Source organism: Aptenodytes patagonicus, chromosome 1 (genome assembly GCF_965638725.1).
Source record: "Aptenodytes patagonicus chromosome 1, bAptPat1.pri.cur, whole genome shotgun sequence".
Taxonomy (NCBI): Eukaryota; Metazoa; Chordata; class Aves; order Sphenisciformes; family Spheniscidae; genus Aptenodytes; species Aptenodytes patagonicus.
Window position 1 is genome coordinate 66,095,283 of NC_134949.1, and position 17,302 is coordinate 66,112,584.

Sequence of the window (17,302 nt, forward strand, 5' to 3'; positions counted from 1 at the left end):
CTGTAGTGATATACCGACAATATGAGTTATGCATATGGTCTGTGATGTGATGGTTAGCATAGCAGGGTCTGAAACTGGTAATCTGTTCTTTGAAGGGAAAAGATGAATCAGAAATAAGTAGACTGTGGCTTGGGAAGACAGAGTTCAGGTAGCTATTTGTGTCTATTGTGATCTTGACAAGTGTCTTTTGACCATCAGGATCTACCTGTGAAAGAGGTGTAATAGTATTTTCCCACCTTACAGCCTATCAGTAGAGTATATGCTTTGCAGAGTGCAAGGGACTTAAATACAGGGCAAGCAAAGGAATATATTCAAACACATAAATTTATCTGTTTGTTTTGAGAAAAAGGCAGATGAAAAAGTGACTTTTCTGGCTTTCATTGTGGAAAGCTTATGGACAGCAAGGTGATGAAATGGCTGAAGGTGAGCTTGGACTGAAGAAACAACAGAGCAAATGGCAGTGGTGGGAAGTCTTAGACAGAGAGGACAAGGATAGGTGTAAAGTCCTGAAAAGGTGGAATCAGTGAAAATCCTCAAATATTAACAAAGGAAAACTTTAGAAAGAACAAGTGAATATAGAGCACCTTATTAAAATTATTTCTTTCCATTCTGGAGCAGCTAGACTGAAGTATCCTGATCGTGACAGAGCTGATGCACCCACTATGCCCAAGAGACCCGCTCTTCAATCACTTGTCAAATGTCTAGACTGACTGTGCACCAAAACCCAGATTTACCTGGGCAGGGATGGTCCCCCATCACCACCACTGGCTTCCTCTGCTGCATCTGAGCCCTGTCTGCTCCTGAAGTGGGCGTGAGACAGCATCCTGAGGAGCTGAACATATGCAACCTATGTTCTTTATTCCTACTCCCAGCTGCTTTCTAGGTATGCCATGCAGCTAGGTTTGCATTCATAAGGCAAAGGGAGCTCAAAACACATTTGGTTGTTAGTGGTGCCATCTCCCCCCATAATTAACTAAAAATTTCTTTTGCTTTGATGTAACAGGATGGCTACAAAAGAGTCTTACCTATTCCCTTTTAACACTTGGATGACAGAAATATATGGAGGAATGTCTTATTGGAGGCCCTCGTCAGATTGCTGAAGGGACCTTGCAGTTAAAGGCAAAATCTTCTGAAGGAAGCAGAGGCAGCAGAGGAGGTGAACTGAGGGAGGAACGTGGACCAGACAAGGACGAGTAAAGTGGTACTCCAGACCTCTCTTGAGCTTCACACTTGCCAAGAAGGCTGGGGAAAAGAAAGTTAGAATTTTTCTCTTAATTACTACAGACAGTCTCACAGCCCCATGGCTGCTGTAGGGAAACTATTTTTCTCCACTTATTAACCCGGTTTCACATTTCACAGGGTAGTTCACTCAGTAAAAAGGAAAAATCAACAGAGATATCACATACAAAAACATTTTTATTATTGTTATAATTTGCTGTTTAATGCAATGCTTTAACTAGGAATACAACTCAGCAGAAGTACATACACATATATTGCATGTAATTTTAGTTGTGTCAAGATATTTCAAACCCTCATCATCTCAGTCCTTCATGAGTTGTTTTGGTGAAGCACCTTCTTCCTTCATCCTGCGTAACATATTTGAATGTTGCTGAATAACACAGATGTTTTTCTTCCAAATGGAGCACAACATCACATCCAAATTCCCAGTTAATATGACTTTATCAAACTTTGCTTTCACTGTATGAATGTTGTGTATAATATGTATATATCTATACAGCATATATAAATATATATCTATAATGTATATATAATCAAGTGGGTCAGCTTTACACAGCTAACCATAAACTTGTGCTTATTTTATTTATATGAGATCAGATGTACAGCATCAAGAATATGACCAGTCCCCGCCTTGTAAGATCCTCAGTTCTCAGTTTTACCATATGATTTTGGATATCACATACAGGTAATGCATTCCCTTCTTTCTTGCAGTAGTATTTTCTTTTAAAGAAAAGAATGCAGGGTTTTTTTTATATAAACGAATAGCAGGTTTTCCATACCCTTAAGTTAAAAAAAGTCTCAAGAAGAGATGAGGTTCTTCCTCATACATAGAGCTTGAAGAGTAATTGGACATTCATTGTAGATATATTTACATTATAACCTTATCTGGACAGTATTACACATAATGTAGCATTTTTTTACACAGTCAAGATATGGTGTTGGTCATGTTAAAACACACTATCTAAAGGTATTTACAAACTGCTAGGCTCTAACTTACCAACCACCTCTGCAAAGTGGCACCAGAATTAAGGGATAAGATATAAGAAGGTCTGTTTATTGGCAACCATGGCACTCTCACCACTGTTTTTATTATTATTACTACCACTACTGCGATGATGTGCTTCAGAGAAGGGCTGTCTTTGGGGTAGAGGTGTAGAGATGGACCCCCAGCCTACATGAGCTGGGGGGAGCAGAAAATCAATCCAACTATGACCTGCCTGTCCCTTCGCAAGTTAGGGCATGCCAAGCTTGTCCCCCTGTGCTTTCTTCAGTGCTGTCAGGTGAAACAGTCCAAACGTTAAACACTCAGTGAAATCTTTCCTTCCCAAGGCCACTGTAACACGGACTGTGATCATACTGCCTCACGTACCACCCACAGCCCCTTCTCCCAGAGAGTCAGAGCACTTTGGGGCATCTCAAAGAAAACAGTTTCTCTGTGCTTCTTGGCAAGTATGATCAGAAAAAAAAAAAGCTCACTATAAAAAGATGAAAAAGAGTAGTTACCTAATGGCACTTTTCAGGTTATGCGGAGCTTTGGAAGGCAAAAAGACACTGGAATTTGTTTCCCTTTATTTGGTTAATACCGGAATGAAATGTATATAACAACTCTACCCAGTACCCTGAAATATGAGGCCTGGGAGGACTGATACACTCATGTAACCCACTAGTTCCACAATGTAGCAAAAGAGGCCATAGCAAAGGGAGGGAAGTAAAAATATAGGAGAAATAATTGCGTTGGTTGTGGTAAATGATTCATGTCCAACTCAGCCTTGCTGTAATTACATTCTTAGGCTTGGTTTCTCAGTGAATACTCTGCTAGTAAGCACAGGAATGAGAGGGGATTCAGGGGAAGGGAGGGCTGCCTTACCATTGCACAGGGCATAAAATTAATCTGTGCATGTTGCTGCATGATATTCCACTACAAGAACATTCGTTCTTTGCCATTATCCACCATTGTTTCTAATATGGAGATGACAAAACTGGGGAAGAAGAGAATTGATTTGGCTTTGTTTCACGCAAGGGTTTTTTTTTACTTCCAATTTAAAACCCATGCAGAAAAGATTTATGATACTTCTCACGCCACACAGTAGTCTGGGCTTCAGTGGAGGGAGATTTGCATGCTAGGGAAGGCAGTATTTTGGTGGGGTTAAAGAGTTTGAATACCAGCATTCACAGTGCCTGAAAGGCAAGAGAAACTGCACACCTGTAGCTGAAAGACAGGCGACATACTTGTTAAAGTGAGGAAGGAGGAAAGCTTTTTGTCAAGACTGGGACAAAAGAGGAAAGACAGGCAAAGAAACAAGAAAGGAAGCCACAGAAAATTAAGGACCATCTCTCAGCTTCCTTCAGGGAAAGATTTTCTATAAATAAATAAAAAAAAAGTTTTCTTAAAAGTCTAGAGATTTTCATGATATACAAGAACAATAAAAGCGATACTGTACAGAAACCACATCCCTAGCAAATGTCTCTAGACATGTTATGTAAAACACCTGTAGAACCAGGGGTGAAAAAAAGCTTACTTCTTTTAAGCTTCTCAATTTCTACCACTTGCACTGCTGTCAGCTGAGAGTACAGAGCCATCTAGGAGGAGATATTTAAAAATATCAAAGGCTATTAGACTCCAAACCCACTACTTGTCAGCAAACACCCCCCACCCACAGGACCAGAGTGTGTTTTCCTGCTTCTTTCCTAAGATTTTAGCTTCTCACAAGAAGCACCCTGATTTGTCAAAAAATAAAGATTTTCAGGAATTATTGTAAGGGGAGAGAGGGAAAACAAATGTCAGCAGCACTATTCCTGCCCCCCCAGCTGCATCACGCCAGCTTTGCAGCATGATGGCTGCGAGGATGCTTCACCTATTTGATCCTGCAAGGCTGGTGCCAGGATCAGTTTTGGGTAACAGAAGTGGCAAGGAGAGCTACTGGCAGTCGAGGTGAAAAATTCAAAGTGTGCCGCCACAGCACCACAGGCAAAACCAGGAGCCGTATCCACAGGCAGCACTGGGGCAGCCATGGCATCCATAGGAATGAAGAACAGGGATCAAAATTAATCAAAACTGGGGAAGGGGCCAATGAGTTTACTAGCAAGCCTCACTGCAAAACAGACACATGGACACGTTTGAATCCATCAGGAGATGAAACAAACAAAAAAATGACCATCCCCTCCTGCCCCTGTCCTGGCTGGGGTGGCCAGGACCAGCTGGGACACCCCAAGTGTTTCCTCACCAAGTGTGTTCTCACCACAGCCACACTTGGTAAAGATGTCTCCTCTTGTCAATATGTTTTCCTCCACCAGAAAAATATAAAACAAAGGGCTGATAAATTTAGCACTTGCTTTTGTCCCCTTCATGCTTTGTGGATGCCAAACAACTGATCCCTGGTGTCCATTTGAACATTCCCATCCCCATGAGCATTTGTGAGGCAAAAAAGAAAGAAAGAAAGAATATCTGACCTATATAGATGTTTGTTGGTTTTGGACTATTTTTCATCAGGCAATGTTCAAACACTTTGCTATCTCTGAACGGATCCTCATGATTCCTAGTAAAGCAAAAGAAAATCCCAAACAGAAGGCTGACAGAAATTTTTCTTGGGTTTGTCCTCACTGGAAAACAGATTTCTCAACTTCAGCTTTTTTCTTTCTTTCTTTCATTCTTTCTTTCTTTTTTTTTTCCTTTTTTTTAACCACAGATGTCTTTAATACTCAGAAAAGGTGCCAGTTGGATTGACATATCTTCAGGCTGTTGTTCTTTCCCTGGAGAGTGAAGGTAGTGCTGGCCTGTGACAGTACAAGTCACTCCCCATGGATCTGCCGACGTGACAGATCCTGCTGCAGCAGGGCTCCTGTCAAGGGTTGGTTGGGCCTTTTCAGTTTTAGCCTGTTTCTGGAAATAATTAAGAGGAAGAAAAGGAGAGGGCAAGAAGTGCTAACTGCAGTTAGGTTGGGTTTTTTTTCCCCTCATGAGTCACCTGCACAGTTTGCTCAATTTCTATGTGAAATGAAAGTGGCCAGCGCAGCACATGGTGTGGATGTGCTGCTGGGATCCTCTGACCAAGCCCAAGGTGAAGACGTGGCAGCACCAGCAGCAGGGCCACCTGGGGCCTTGGGGGCGACGGGGCACAGGTGACAGCCGGGGAAGCCGGAGGAGGTACCAGGGAGCGCTGCTCTTCAAGACCGACTTCTACATCTTGTAGAACTATCCCTCAGAAGGGAAGTGAAACCTGGTGAACGTGGTTTGGGACACAAAGGAAAGACATGAGAGCTCAAAAGATGTTCAAAAGAACAAATTATTTTGCAGCTCTGAAAGGTTATCCCACTTTTTGTCTTACTGAGCCACAACCAGCTGAAGACCTGAGAGGTTCCCAGTATCTCAGGGCAGGCTCTGCCTCCTCTCTGCCTCTGGGAGGGGTAGACAGTGTCATGAGTAAGTGTTGGCTCTGCACCTCCCACCAGTTGCCAATAAATGCAACACGGACAAAATCCCATGCAATATCTTGAATGTTAGATGATTATTTTCCATGTATATAAACCATGTCGGGGTATGTGTTTGCATGCCTTGTTAGTGCTTGCATAGGTGCATTATGTCATCTATTTTTACACTGTTTAATTGTCTACGAATGTCGATGTACCATGGAAATATTTTTTCATTGAACTGGTACAAGGTGGTAACACACAGGATTGTGTGTCCTGCAAGTCTTTTAAATATACTATAACACAAACTGAAGTGTCTTGTCCTTTAGGATCAAAAGTGGGGTTAGTGCTAGGGAAAAGTGCTAGAAAGCTTCAAACTGAAATTTTTTCTTTTTTCTTTTTTTTTTTTTGTTTATTTCATGAATGCTGGCCCCAAAATATTTTTTTTTCTGCATGGTATTTTGAGTGTCATCACATCACATGAGGAAAAACTATAATTGTAATCTATCTTGCACTTCTTAACCTGTAGAAATGTCCTTAGCTGTTAGAGGAATTAATAATTTATGAAGAAGTGACAGCTGCAAAGGTCAGAATAAAGGATTTGTGCACTTGCTGGAAAACTGGAGTTAAAAGATTAAGGAAGAATATGCAAACCATTATTTCGCAATGTGAGTACCTGTACTATTGATATCCACCGCACTTGCTGAAAGAAACAAGCAGGTGTGTTTCTTTTATGAAACTTTTCTAAAGAAGTAAGATTTAGAAAATGAACAGATTTCATTTTATCTTTGCTTTTTATCTGGACTTTTTAACACCGTAAGAAATGAATGATCTAGAAATGATCATGTAAGTCTTTCCCTTGACTTGTCAAGATAAGCCTAGTGAATGTAGCTTTGAAAGACATCCAGCACTCAGTTTTGCAAGCTTTATCATTGAGTAATTCTTCCTTACAAGCAGGAAGATGAAAATAGTGATAGTAAATATGACTCAAGGCGAGTGAGGGTTGCAAAATTAGATCCTTGGCTGCATAGAGACACTTAGATATATTAGGATGAAATCACTAGGGGTATAAAATCAATGAATGCATAGTAAGACACATTAATCCTGAGTTTAATGTGGCTTTAATTTACTGCAGTTTAATCCTCCTCATTTTCACTTTCTGCTAGGAACTTGTACTTCGAAACATGAAAATTGTCGTATTGCCAAAGTGCTTTGACACTGTGTTCCAATAAGCTTGTCAAATGTAAAACTTAAGTCTGCAAGATTAATTTCCCTGTAATCTTGAAGGCTGCTATTTTGAAGTGCATTTTGGAAGACTCTAATGTAGTAGCATGAAATAACAGAATGATTTGGTGTCCTATTTGGTAGGTGGCTTTCATTCCAGAAGACAGTCTCTCAGGACACTGTCTGTGCAGCAAGCTACTTTTTTGGGTAACAAAATCTGTAAGTGTACTTTCACTAGTGCCTGGAAGTTAGAGTTACTAAGAAGGAGGTAACTAGAATATGCATAACTCACAGACAATTGCTGTTTTCAGTAATCTGATACGCTTTGTCCTGTCCACACAGTGCTCAGTTGTGCTACAGTAAATATCAAATATTGAAATAGTAAATTCTTTGCCAGGCAGAAAGAATCTGAGTTTGAGCTGGTGTGGAGTAGCAGATAATATTTGAACTTGACTCCTGCCAGCCCCCCATCCAGACTATTTCAGTATCTGGTTTTGTGTAGTCGCTGTTTTCCTCTCTGCCTTTTTACTAGCGTTATCCCTTGGCTTACAGTCAAAATATTGCTCCCAGCTGGTACAAAAGGCAATGTAGCCAATATCTTTTCCACAAAGTAAACATCTCATCGAGAATACACCCAGGAAGGACCCCGGTTTCACACTAAGGGCTTAGGCAGAACTTGATCCATGTGGGCACGTCAGTCCCTCTTATTCTTTTACTCAATAAATGAGTGTGAACCATCTTTTGGCTGGTCAAGAGCATGGTCATCTAATATTAACTATTCATTCTGTGGAGCCTCAGCATACCTCTTCATCTGTACATCCAACTTTAAAAGTATGTAACCTCCATTTTGCTAGTAATAACCTTGTTTCTATTCTTCAGCTGAGGCCCTTTGTTTGGCCACCATGGTGGCTAACTGGATGAGACCTTTGAATTTACAACTTCTTTTGATATTCAGTCTTTGTGCCCTGGTATAAAAAGGAAGAAAAGGCTAATGGAGGTTAAAAGACAAATCCACGGGTGGATGTTATATGACAAACAAAGTGAACAAAATTGTCTCAAAAGCTTTGGTTTACATGGATGCTGAATTAGTCTTGGGATGTAGCAATCTGGAAAAGACAGCCTTTTTTCACTCTTATCTTGACGTGATGAAGGAATCATGGAACAAAAGCCCCTAGAAGGGAGCAAGCAGCAGACTTTGAATGATACACAAGTTAGGCAATGGTTATGTGTTGAGCATAAGTACACTTTCAGAACTGATGCGTTTTTGGAAATGGTAGTGTCATAAACAACATAAAATAACTTTCATCATGATTTACTTAACATTAAGGTTCTTACGTGACAGTGACAAAAAAGCTTTAGACAACTTTGAGCTTTAGAAACCTTCTACCATGATTCATTTGGATTATGTAATGATCTTCCAAACTCCTATGCCTCTTCCACACAGTTATTGTTAAAATTCCCTTTTTTTTTTTCCCTAGATGAAGACATATTAAATAGACACAGAAAAAAAAGAAAGAAAAGAAAAGAAAAGAAAAAGAACAAGTATTTTACACAGAATGACCGAAAATCATAGACCTTAAAGCCCTTCTGCAGAATACTCTCAAAAAGCAAGGAACTGTGCCTCCAGTCCACATACTTGAATAATTCCTCAAACATCCACATGTCCTCAAGATTTATTTTCAATAGTTAAAAAAATGTTTTTAAGTGTAGTTCTTAGGGGTGGAGCTATTGCCCCATGTCAGTATTTCCACTAACATCCTGGATTGCACATTCCATAGAAGAGCATAAAGTGCTATGGCATTTTTTTGTTTTTTAACTTAATTTGGAACTTCTTCACCCTTTCCATTATTATTTTTATTATTATTTTTACCTTGTAGCGCCTATATTCTTGTAATGACACATAAGAAGGTCCTTAAAGGTCTTCTTGAAAGTAGCATTGCAGAGCGCATAACAAGCAGGGTTGATGGTGCTGTTGATATAACAGAGCCAATAACCTATGGTCCATACAGTGCCAGGGATGCAGGATGTGCAGAAGCTGTTGATGAGCACCATCACGTTGTATGGGGTCCAGGTGATGATGAAGGCCAGAAGGATGGCCAAAATAGTCCTTGTCACCTTTTTCTCTCTAGAAGGAGGTGGTTTCTTTTTGGCTGGCTGCTTTGTCATCTTGACAATTTTCCGGGCTACACTATTCTGCTTCTCTTCCCCATTGGTGCCTACAATCTCCACAGTAGTGTTGGTGGGGGCACAGCAGTCACCCTTTTGGGACTTGGTGACTATCCTGATGCATGTCAGCTTGGAGTTCTCCACTTTGAGATGGTCTTGGGAGGCAGAAGCCTGGCTGGCATCTTTGGCAGCTTCGTCCTCTTTCATGTTGGAAGCAACCACACTGACAGAGGTGGAGTCGTTGGAGCTCTCCTTCTCCTCCCCTTGAACACAGTTCTCCGTCACAGTTTCTCCGGTGGTTTTTCCATTCTGAATTTTGCTGTGCTCCAACCGATCCCCACTGGTTGGGATGTTGTTATTGTTTGGTTTCACTATTTTACCTTGGACAAGGCTGGGGGAAATTGTATCTTGGTTTTGGGCAGCTTCCTTTTTCCCTTTCTTTATCCGACTCTTACTGGCTCGAGAGATTTGCCAGTAAAGGACAGTCATGATGATAACAGGCAAATAGAAGGCTGCAATGGCAGTGCCAAAAGTGACGGCAGCATTGGAAAAAAACTGGATGTAGCAATCCCCATCTGGGACAGTCCTTCCTCCCACAATGAACTGCCAGAAGAGAATTGCAGGGGCCCACAGGATGAAGGACAGCACCCACGCAGCTGCGATCATCATGCCTGCCATCTTAGTGGTCCGCTTTACAGGATATGTCAGAGGCTTGGTGACACAAAAGTATCTGTCAAAGCTGATAATGAGGAGGTTCATTACAGAGGCGTTGCTGACCACATAGTCAAGAGCCAGCCAGAGGTCGCACACCACAGGCCCTAAGGGCCAGTAGCCTATCACAGTGTAGAGGGTGTATAGGTTCATAGAAAAGATGCCAATGATCAAGTCAGCGCAGGCCAAGCTGAACAGGAAATAGTTGTTGACAGTCTGTAGGTGCCTGTTGACTTTGATTGACACCATGACTAGGATGTTCCCAATTATGGTGACTAGACTGAGAGATCCTGCTACCAGGACGATGAAGACCACCTCAACAGTTTTATAGGGGCTCTCCAAAGCCATCACGTTTTCAGTGGAGGAGTTTATGTACGTTGAGTTATTCATTTCTGTTCTGCTAACAAGATACCCAATTATCACTTAAGCCTGCAGAGGAAAGAAAACAAAACAGATACCATCATGAAATTAGTCCCTTTGCCTTTAGGAAATGGATCCCAGAAAAACTACTTGGAAAGAATTTAAAGGTAGAAGATGTGTGCAGAAGGACCAGTCAGCTTTGGCTAATGAAAACACCTCGCAACATATGTTCCTTTAGGAATAACATACTAAAAGGATACCTCTAAATATGTGGCAAAGACACAACATTTGAATCCAAATCTAGATTTTCAAGTTTTCAGATGCATTTTTCACTTTGTCCTGTTATAAAACTAATAATGACTTGAAAATTTTGGAACCGGATCTGCACATTGATTTCTTTCCTACCAGCAAAATAGTTCACTTTGCTCATTTCAAACCCTATTATAAATTAAAAAAAATCAGTCCTGAGGGTATGCCATTCTTATAACCTGAGGTGAAGATGTGATTTACCAGGAGCCAGATCACACAAAAGTGACATATGTTTCCATCTTTCCTTCATGTTCCCCCTGGGTATGCCTCTGTGAGGTTTATGGAACAAGTTTGTGTCATGTCTCCCTCTAATTTTCTTACACTGCAGTTACTTTTTTTGTCAACATTTGCAAAGATTTGGGCACTGCATCAAAAACTAAAGTTATTAGTCTGCCAAGAAACAAAAAAAGGGTAGGTCTGTTGAAGGCAATAGAATTAGTAAACTCACCTCAGTTAGGCATCTGGCTATCTAGTTAGATGTGTACAATTTTTTTTTTTTTTTCCATTTCAGTGAGATTAAAGTGATTTTTTTACATCCTCTTGGCTATTTGCACCTGGAAAAAGGGTGGTTGTTTGTGTTTTTTTAACATGTTGTGGTTATCTCTTGATCCTTGCTTGCTCGTACTTTCCTCAGTTTTTTCAAATCACAATATTTTTAATCTGTATCATATAAAGCTACGACAAGAGGTATGAAATGGATAGCAGGATAATGGTAAAGAAAGAAACAGATAAAAATCAGTTCTGTTTATATACAGCAATTCTTTTTGTGCCCTGTATAACCTACCAGCTGTACTCAATAAATAGTAATTAAACTACTAGCAATATACATGTGATAGAAGATCAAGAAAACAGCACATGCTTTTGCCTTAAGGATATATACTATCTTTTTTTGCATCCCCTGGAAGTCAATAGAATGCACTGGAATTGTATAGCCAGTCTCCAAGCGCTCATTTATGAGCTGTGCTCAAGGGATTATTGAGGCATGAAGGCCAGATGTGATAGAGAAGTTAGGTTGTTTCTAATTGGAATATTCTTTTTTTCCCCACCTATAAGGCATCACTTCTTTAAGACAGAGCTTCTCAAAGCCGGGGTGCAATCAAAGGAAGACAAAAAATTCAGTTATGCTTGACTCCTCCATACATCACAGATTAAGGAATCCTCCTCTGGCTCCTGTGACTAACCTGCTGATGCACAGATATATACAATCCATGTCACTTTAACAGAGCAATGCATTTTCCCTGCCATTTCATCACTGCATATTTTCTTTCAGATGCAAAAGGAAGAAGATGATGCAAAATGTCAGCACAATAGCAAAAACCCTTCTGACCTCTGAGAAAAATAAACAAGTCTGTCTCTGTGGAAAAGTCAAAATGTTATACCAGGGTAAAGGTTTTCTGTCTGAGGCAACTTTGTAATCTTGTAATTTATACTTAAAGAAATACAACTGGCAGAAGGTGGGGCTTATACATTTGCCTTTGCTTTTAAAAACAGCTAAGATTTGTTTGCCAATTCCATGTTGAAGTGAACACATGGATAAATAGAAAAACATAAGGCTAGACAGATATTTTTTCCTATTATCTATTCACAGGTACATCCTTAAAATCCTTGGGATCAGGTTCAAGAGAACAAAACTGTGAGGAGGAATGCTTTAATTAAATACGTACTTTGTACAGTAAGAATAGGCTGAGGGGAATATAAAAGAACTTATACTCTGTGCAAAAAATAGACAGGAGAATAGCCCAAACATCTTTAATATATAGGACTGTCATTTCAGCAATTCACCGTGTGCTTTTCACCCAAAGCCTTGCAGCTGAGCAGCTGGCTATCCAGTTAGATGTGTAAGATATCAATTTTTTGGGACAAGCTAAGAACTTCTTCCAAGCACAGTTGTTCATGAACATTCTTGACAGAATGCATTTTTGATGAAAAGACAAAATAACTCAGAGATGTATTGATTTCAAAAAAATTTCAGCTGAAAAGAGCTTGTGATCCAGGGCTCTGCAGCTACCTCTGGTGACAGACAGTGAGAGGGGGAGCAAGAAGGGAAGAGTGTGAGAGGATCAGAGCTGAAAAAATTGTGCTTTATGATAAGAAAACAAGTGTTTCTCTATAATTTCATTTTGTCAAAATGTTCAGAGGTTTTGTTTTCATTCCACTGAAGAACTAATATTAATTTTAAAACCTTAAAACTTGTTGTGAAAACAAATTACCATCTCCCAGCTAACTTTATTCCTAAGTCTTTTCAGCGGATTTTTTTACCCACTTCCAGTGGAAATATTGGTAATTCAGTATAAATTCTCTTGATTTTATTATCTCCAGTGCAAGGAGTTGGATGAGAGCTAAAAGCTAATTTTACTTGTTAGGAAAAGGATTTCACTGTGTTCTTTTGAATGGAAGCAAAGCAGAGGAGTCCCTTTCCCAGTGATCTCTCTTTGCACAAAACTTTCCCGTCATCGGAAGGCTGGTAGCTCTGGACTGCAAATTACATTGACAGTTACAGCTTTCTTAGGTATGGAGAAACATACCTGCTATCACTTACTCCAGTAAAATCTTCCTCTGCTTGCATCAGTATGATTGTAAAGTGAACCAGGTTTTGCTGTGTGTGTTGACGAGAAGGTATAGGGCTGGAGAAACATTTGATTTCAACCGATATATATCATTGCGGCTGATAGTACTACAGCAGAGACCAGGGTATGCATGCTTCCTAATCCAAGACCCCCTGAAATCTGCTGGACTCTTTCCTCTTGGCTCCAGTAGAGTTTGAATCAGGCCAATAGTAACGTTTCTGTTTCTTATTGTGGCTGCTTGCTCCCTCGGTACAGGACTGCCTGTGGACTACTTTTGTTTTTGTCATGCCACAGAGCCCATCTCTCCTGCTGGAGAGGCATTTGTTATGGGAACAGATGTTATTCATCAGGCAGACCTATGGGGCAGAGGCATTTTAAGGTAATGTGACCTCCCGTTATGAGAAGTACCAGATCTTATTCTTGAACAAACAGAGCTCTCCTCTGCAAGCCCATGGGTGTTTGTGTGAGTTGCACAATATGGCACTGACTCCCGTGGGCTACCATAATTTATCCTTGCATTCTTGCTAAACAGACAATACCCAGAAAAGGCAAGAAATTTCTCTTGTGACCTGAAAACCAATCAAGTTCATTTTCTGAAATATATTTTAAAATATATATGACTTTGTGGAATGCAAACACCATAATCACTGCATGGAAAAAGTCCAAAGCCAAGAAATCCACATATAAAATAGTTCATTGTTTGATATTTGATATGTAGTTGGGAAACATTTCCAGTGCAGTAGTTTCTCCCCCTAAAGAATTACTTCATAGTGCTGAAAATCATTCTCTTCCCTTCTCTTGACTAGACAGGGGTTTGGGGCAGAACTGGGGGATTTGGTGGGCTACATGGTACGTGCACTTTTGGCCTGGTGTAATGCCAGGTCTTTTTGCAGTGAGTAGTAGGCAGGCAGAAGCAGGGCATGGGTGGGTTGACCTGGATCCCCATTACCACTCACAAGGAGAAATGTGGTCCAGGAGTAAACCTTCACGGAGCATGCTGGCAGCCACGATCTGCTTTGCTTTCCTTCATTTACCTCCCTAGCAGTCACTGGGAACACCAAAACTGAGGTCTGATGGGTGAATTCCGTAAGCTGGTTCATTGTAAAAGGGAACTGCAATGAGTGTGAGGAAGCAAAATGATGCCATTGAGGGTATTCATCCTATTCCATTGCAGACCCTGAGGAGGAGGCCTCCAGAAATGGGAGGGCAAGGAGAAGGGACAAGGACTGGATGTCACCCTTAGAATCATGATCCTCAAACAGGAGGTACTTAGGTATTACATCCTGCTGACTGTGCTTTCCACTTGCCCTGACAGGATCCCATCTCTTTGGTGCAGATGAATCATGTGGCAATCATTGTAATTTTAAATTTAGAATATATCTCCAACATCTGTCACAAAACAGACTATGGAAATGTTGTGTAGATTGAAAAAAATGGCTGTTATGCCATGCCTGTCAAAGTTTGTTAGACAAAACCTTCCGCTGTATTGTGTATATTGCCAAGTTAAATATGGTAAGGATTTAATGGCTTCTTTGAATCCTCTGAAACCATATAAAGGCCAAGACATGAAAGAGGAAACAATCTGTACCTGAAAGTTATATTTGTGCTTTAAGTGGGATTACCCAGGAACTTATATGCATTGCTACTCTGAGCACTTTTCAGCATTCAACTCTCAAACAAAAGTAAAGTATACTTTTTTAACTTTTCCTCTTTGATCCAGTTCCTCTCCAGTCCAAACCTATGTAAAATGGATTTGATTTTTGCTGTAACAATAATAATTTTTTTTTCCTGAACTGATTTTGATCCTGAACTGCACTGGTTTTGATTCTAAATTCTTTCCTGGCACCATTTAAAGCCACAGTGTGAAAAAAGGAGAGAAACAAAGTCCCTAAGCCCGTGACAAATACAGTAGGCTCGTTAGTCAGAATTTATTACAGACTTAAAAGAGATTATAGTTCTAGTCTGGGCTTTTCGTAAAAAATACATTTCAGAAAATTCCCAAATATCAGAAGACTAAAATCTTCACCACATGGGTTACCTTCTGCAATCCATTTGAAACTAGAAACATCTTTGCAAAGTATTACTGCCTCGGTGCGGTCCATTCTTCTCATTTTCATGCACTTTTGTTTTTCTCAGTCAACACATGTCCTACAAAAAAAGATATTCTGTGGGCCTGTCTGGATCTACTTTTCCCCATCTCATCATGAAGGGTACCTAAGGGAAAAATAAACAATTTCTGCACATATCGTGAAACAAGTAGATCAGAGTCGTAGAGCATTAACAGAAGCAGACTAACACTGTGCCACTAACAACAATTGAAATAAAGCAAAAATAAAAATACTTCCCCAAAAGCAGTAAGGAACTGTACATGAGTAAGTGGCAGTGCTGGCATCAACATTGCTGCCTCAGTGCTATTGTTAGGGTCTGAGGATTTGTACAGCTGTTAACTACATCTTGCTCACTGCTGTTCTAATAGTGTAAAACTGGTAAATACAGTGCCATGAGCCCAATGGGTTTGTATTCAAAATCACAGAATCATAGAATAATTTAGGTTGGAAAAGACCTATAAGGTCATGAAGTCCAACTGTAAACCTAACCCTGCCAAGTCCACCACTAAACCATGTCCCTAAGCACTACATCTACACGTCTTTTAAATACCTCCAGGGATGGCAACTCCACCACTTCCCTGGGCAGCCTGTTCCAATGCTTGACAACCCTTTCAGTGAAGAAATTTTTCATAATATCCAAACTAAACCTCTCCTGGTGTAACTTGAGGCCATTTCCTCTCGTCCTATCACTAGTTACTTGGGAGAAGAGACCGACACCCACCTCGCTACAACCTCCTTTCAGGTAGTTGTAGAGCGCGACAAGGTCTCCCCTGAACCTCCTCTTCTCCAAACTAAACAACCCCAGTTCCCTCAGCTGCTCCTCATAAGACTTGTTCTCCAGACCCTTCACCAGCTTCATTGCTCTTCTTTGGACACACCCCAGCACCTCGACGTCCTTCTTGTAGTGAGGGACCCAAAACTGAACACAGTATTCGAGGTGCTGCCTCACCAGTGCCGAGTACAGGGGGACAATCACTTCCCTACTCCTGCTGGCCACACTGTTTCTGATACAAAATCACACAAGGAAAAGTATAGGCAGTATAGACAAAAAAATACAGTTTCAGGAAATAACAAAAAAGAAGCAGTTTTTCCTCAAAGGTCTGGATAATTCTGTATTTCTACTATACTGGTATTGTTGTTGTTACAATTACTACTGTTATGCTGATAGTCACCCACTGGTACTAGGGCACTTAATCTATTATCTTTCTGTAAGCATAGTTTTGGCTGCAGATATGTCTTTGTTTTTCAGGACCTGTGTAATCAAGAGAGAATTTGCATTCGGTCTTTGGACAGCTGACATCATTCCAAGTTAAATTTTGCATCCTAATGCATAGGGCAAACCTGAAAAATATGCTTGATAGGCATGGTTTTATCTAACTGGTTTTCATCCACAAAAAGGGATTTTTACCTCCTGAACTACAGGAGATAACTTCACTCATGTGCCTCCTTATATTTGCTAGGATTGTATATAAAGAGCCCTTGGTCCCAAACCAGTGAGCAAATAGCCAAGTCTCTTGGTGAAGTTATGGCAAGGCTTTTCTCTGCACTCTAGTGGAACCATATGAAATGGCTGCCTGTATGGTAAAAGTGAGTGAACACAATGGCCCATATCATTCCTTCTGAGTCCTACCTGCAATGCTGTGCACCTCAGCTTGTGAGAGGTGCTTACACGCTGGAGGGAATTTGCAGAATGGCAATTGAAAAGGCAGAGTATTTCACCACTACATTTCAGGCAAAGTAAATAGTTCAGGACACTTTGGTCGTGGAAAGCTAGAAAAGAACAGCATTTTTTTTTTCTTTTTCAGGTAAGCTGTGAAGTGTGTGTGTGGGGTCTGGAAATCTAGTTACTAAGATCAAAATAATTTTATACCCCAGAAATCAGAGAACAAAGTAATATTTGGTCTATGGAGTATGAAAGGCAAAATGGAGCTCTTACTGAAGCATGCCACAGTTCTCTCTAGAGGGTTGAGTTCAATGGATAGGATCTCCATCTAGAGGCACAAGAAGGTAGCTACCACATAAAGCAGTCATTTCCAGCAGTAGGATGGCTTCAATATGTGCTGAAAATTTAGGTGCAGCTTAAGTATCTCTCAGGTGGAGGAGTCTCATATTTTATTACAATTTACATTTTATTATAATTAAGGAACAGGTATATAATTGATGAAATTCTGAAACCATTACAGTTAGATATTCTTGTAGCAAACAGTCTGC

The 17,302-nt window shown here is 40.4% G+C and overlaps 1 protein-coding gene across 3 annotated transcripts in view; it reads right to left on the minus strand.

The window, feature by feature from the left end:
• Positions 1–1,404: 1,404 nt before the first annotated feature.
• Positions 1,405–17,302, minus strand: part of CHRM2 (cholinergic receptor muscarinic 2) — a 104,864-nt gene continuing 88,966 nt past the window's right edge. For 2 of the 3 annotated variants that reach the window (XM_076340393.1, XM_076340382.1), the window contains exons 2-3: positions 8,741–10,176; positions 1,405–5,456 (exon numbers count right to left, since the gene is read on the minus strand). In XM_076340393.1, coding sequence (XP_076196508.1) covers positions 5,432–5,456; positions 8,741–10,137 — 1,422 coding nt within the window. In that variant the 5' untranslated portion in view covers positions 10,138–10,176 and the 3' untranslated portion in view covers positions 1,405–5,431. Of the gene's footprint in view, positions 10,177–17,302 lie in introns of all 3 variants that reach the window. The other variant, XM_076340403.1, reaches the window with a different exon arrangement.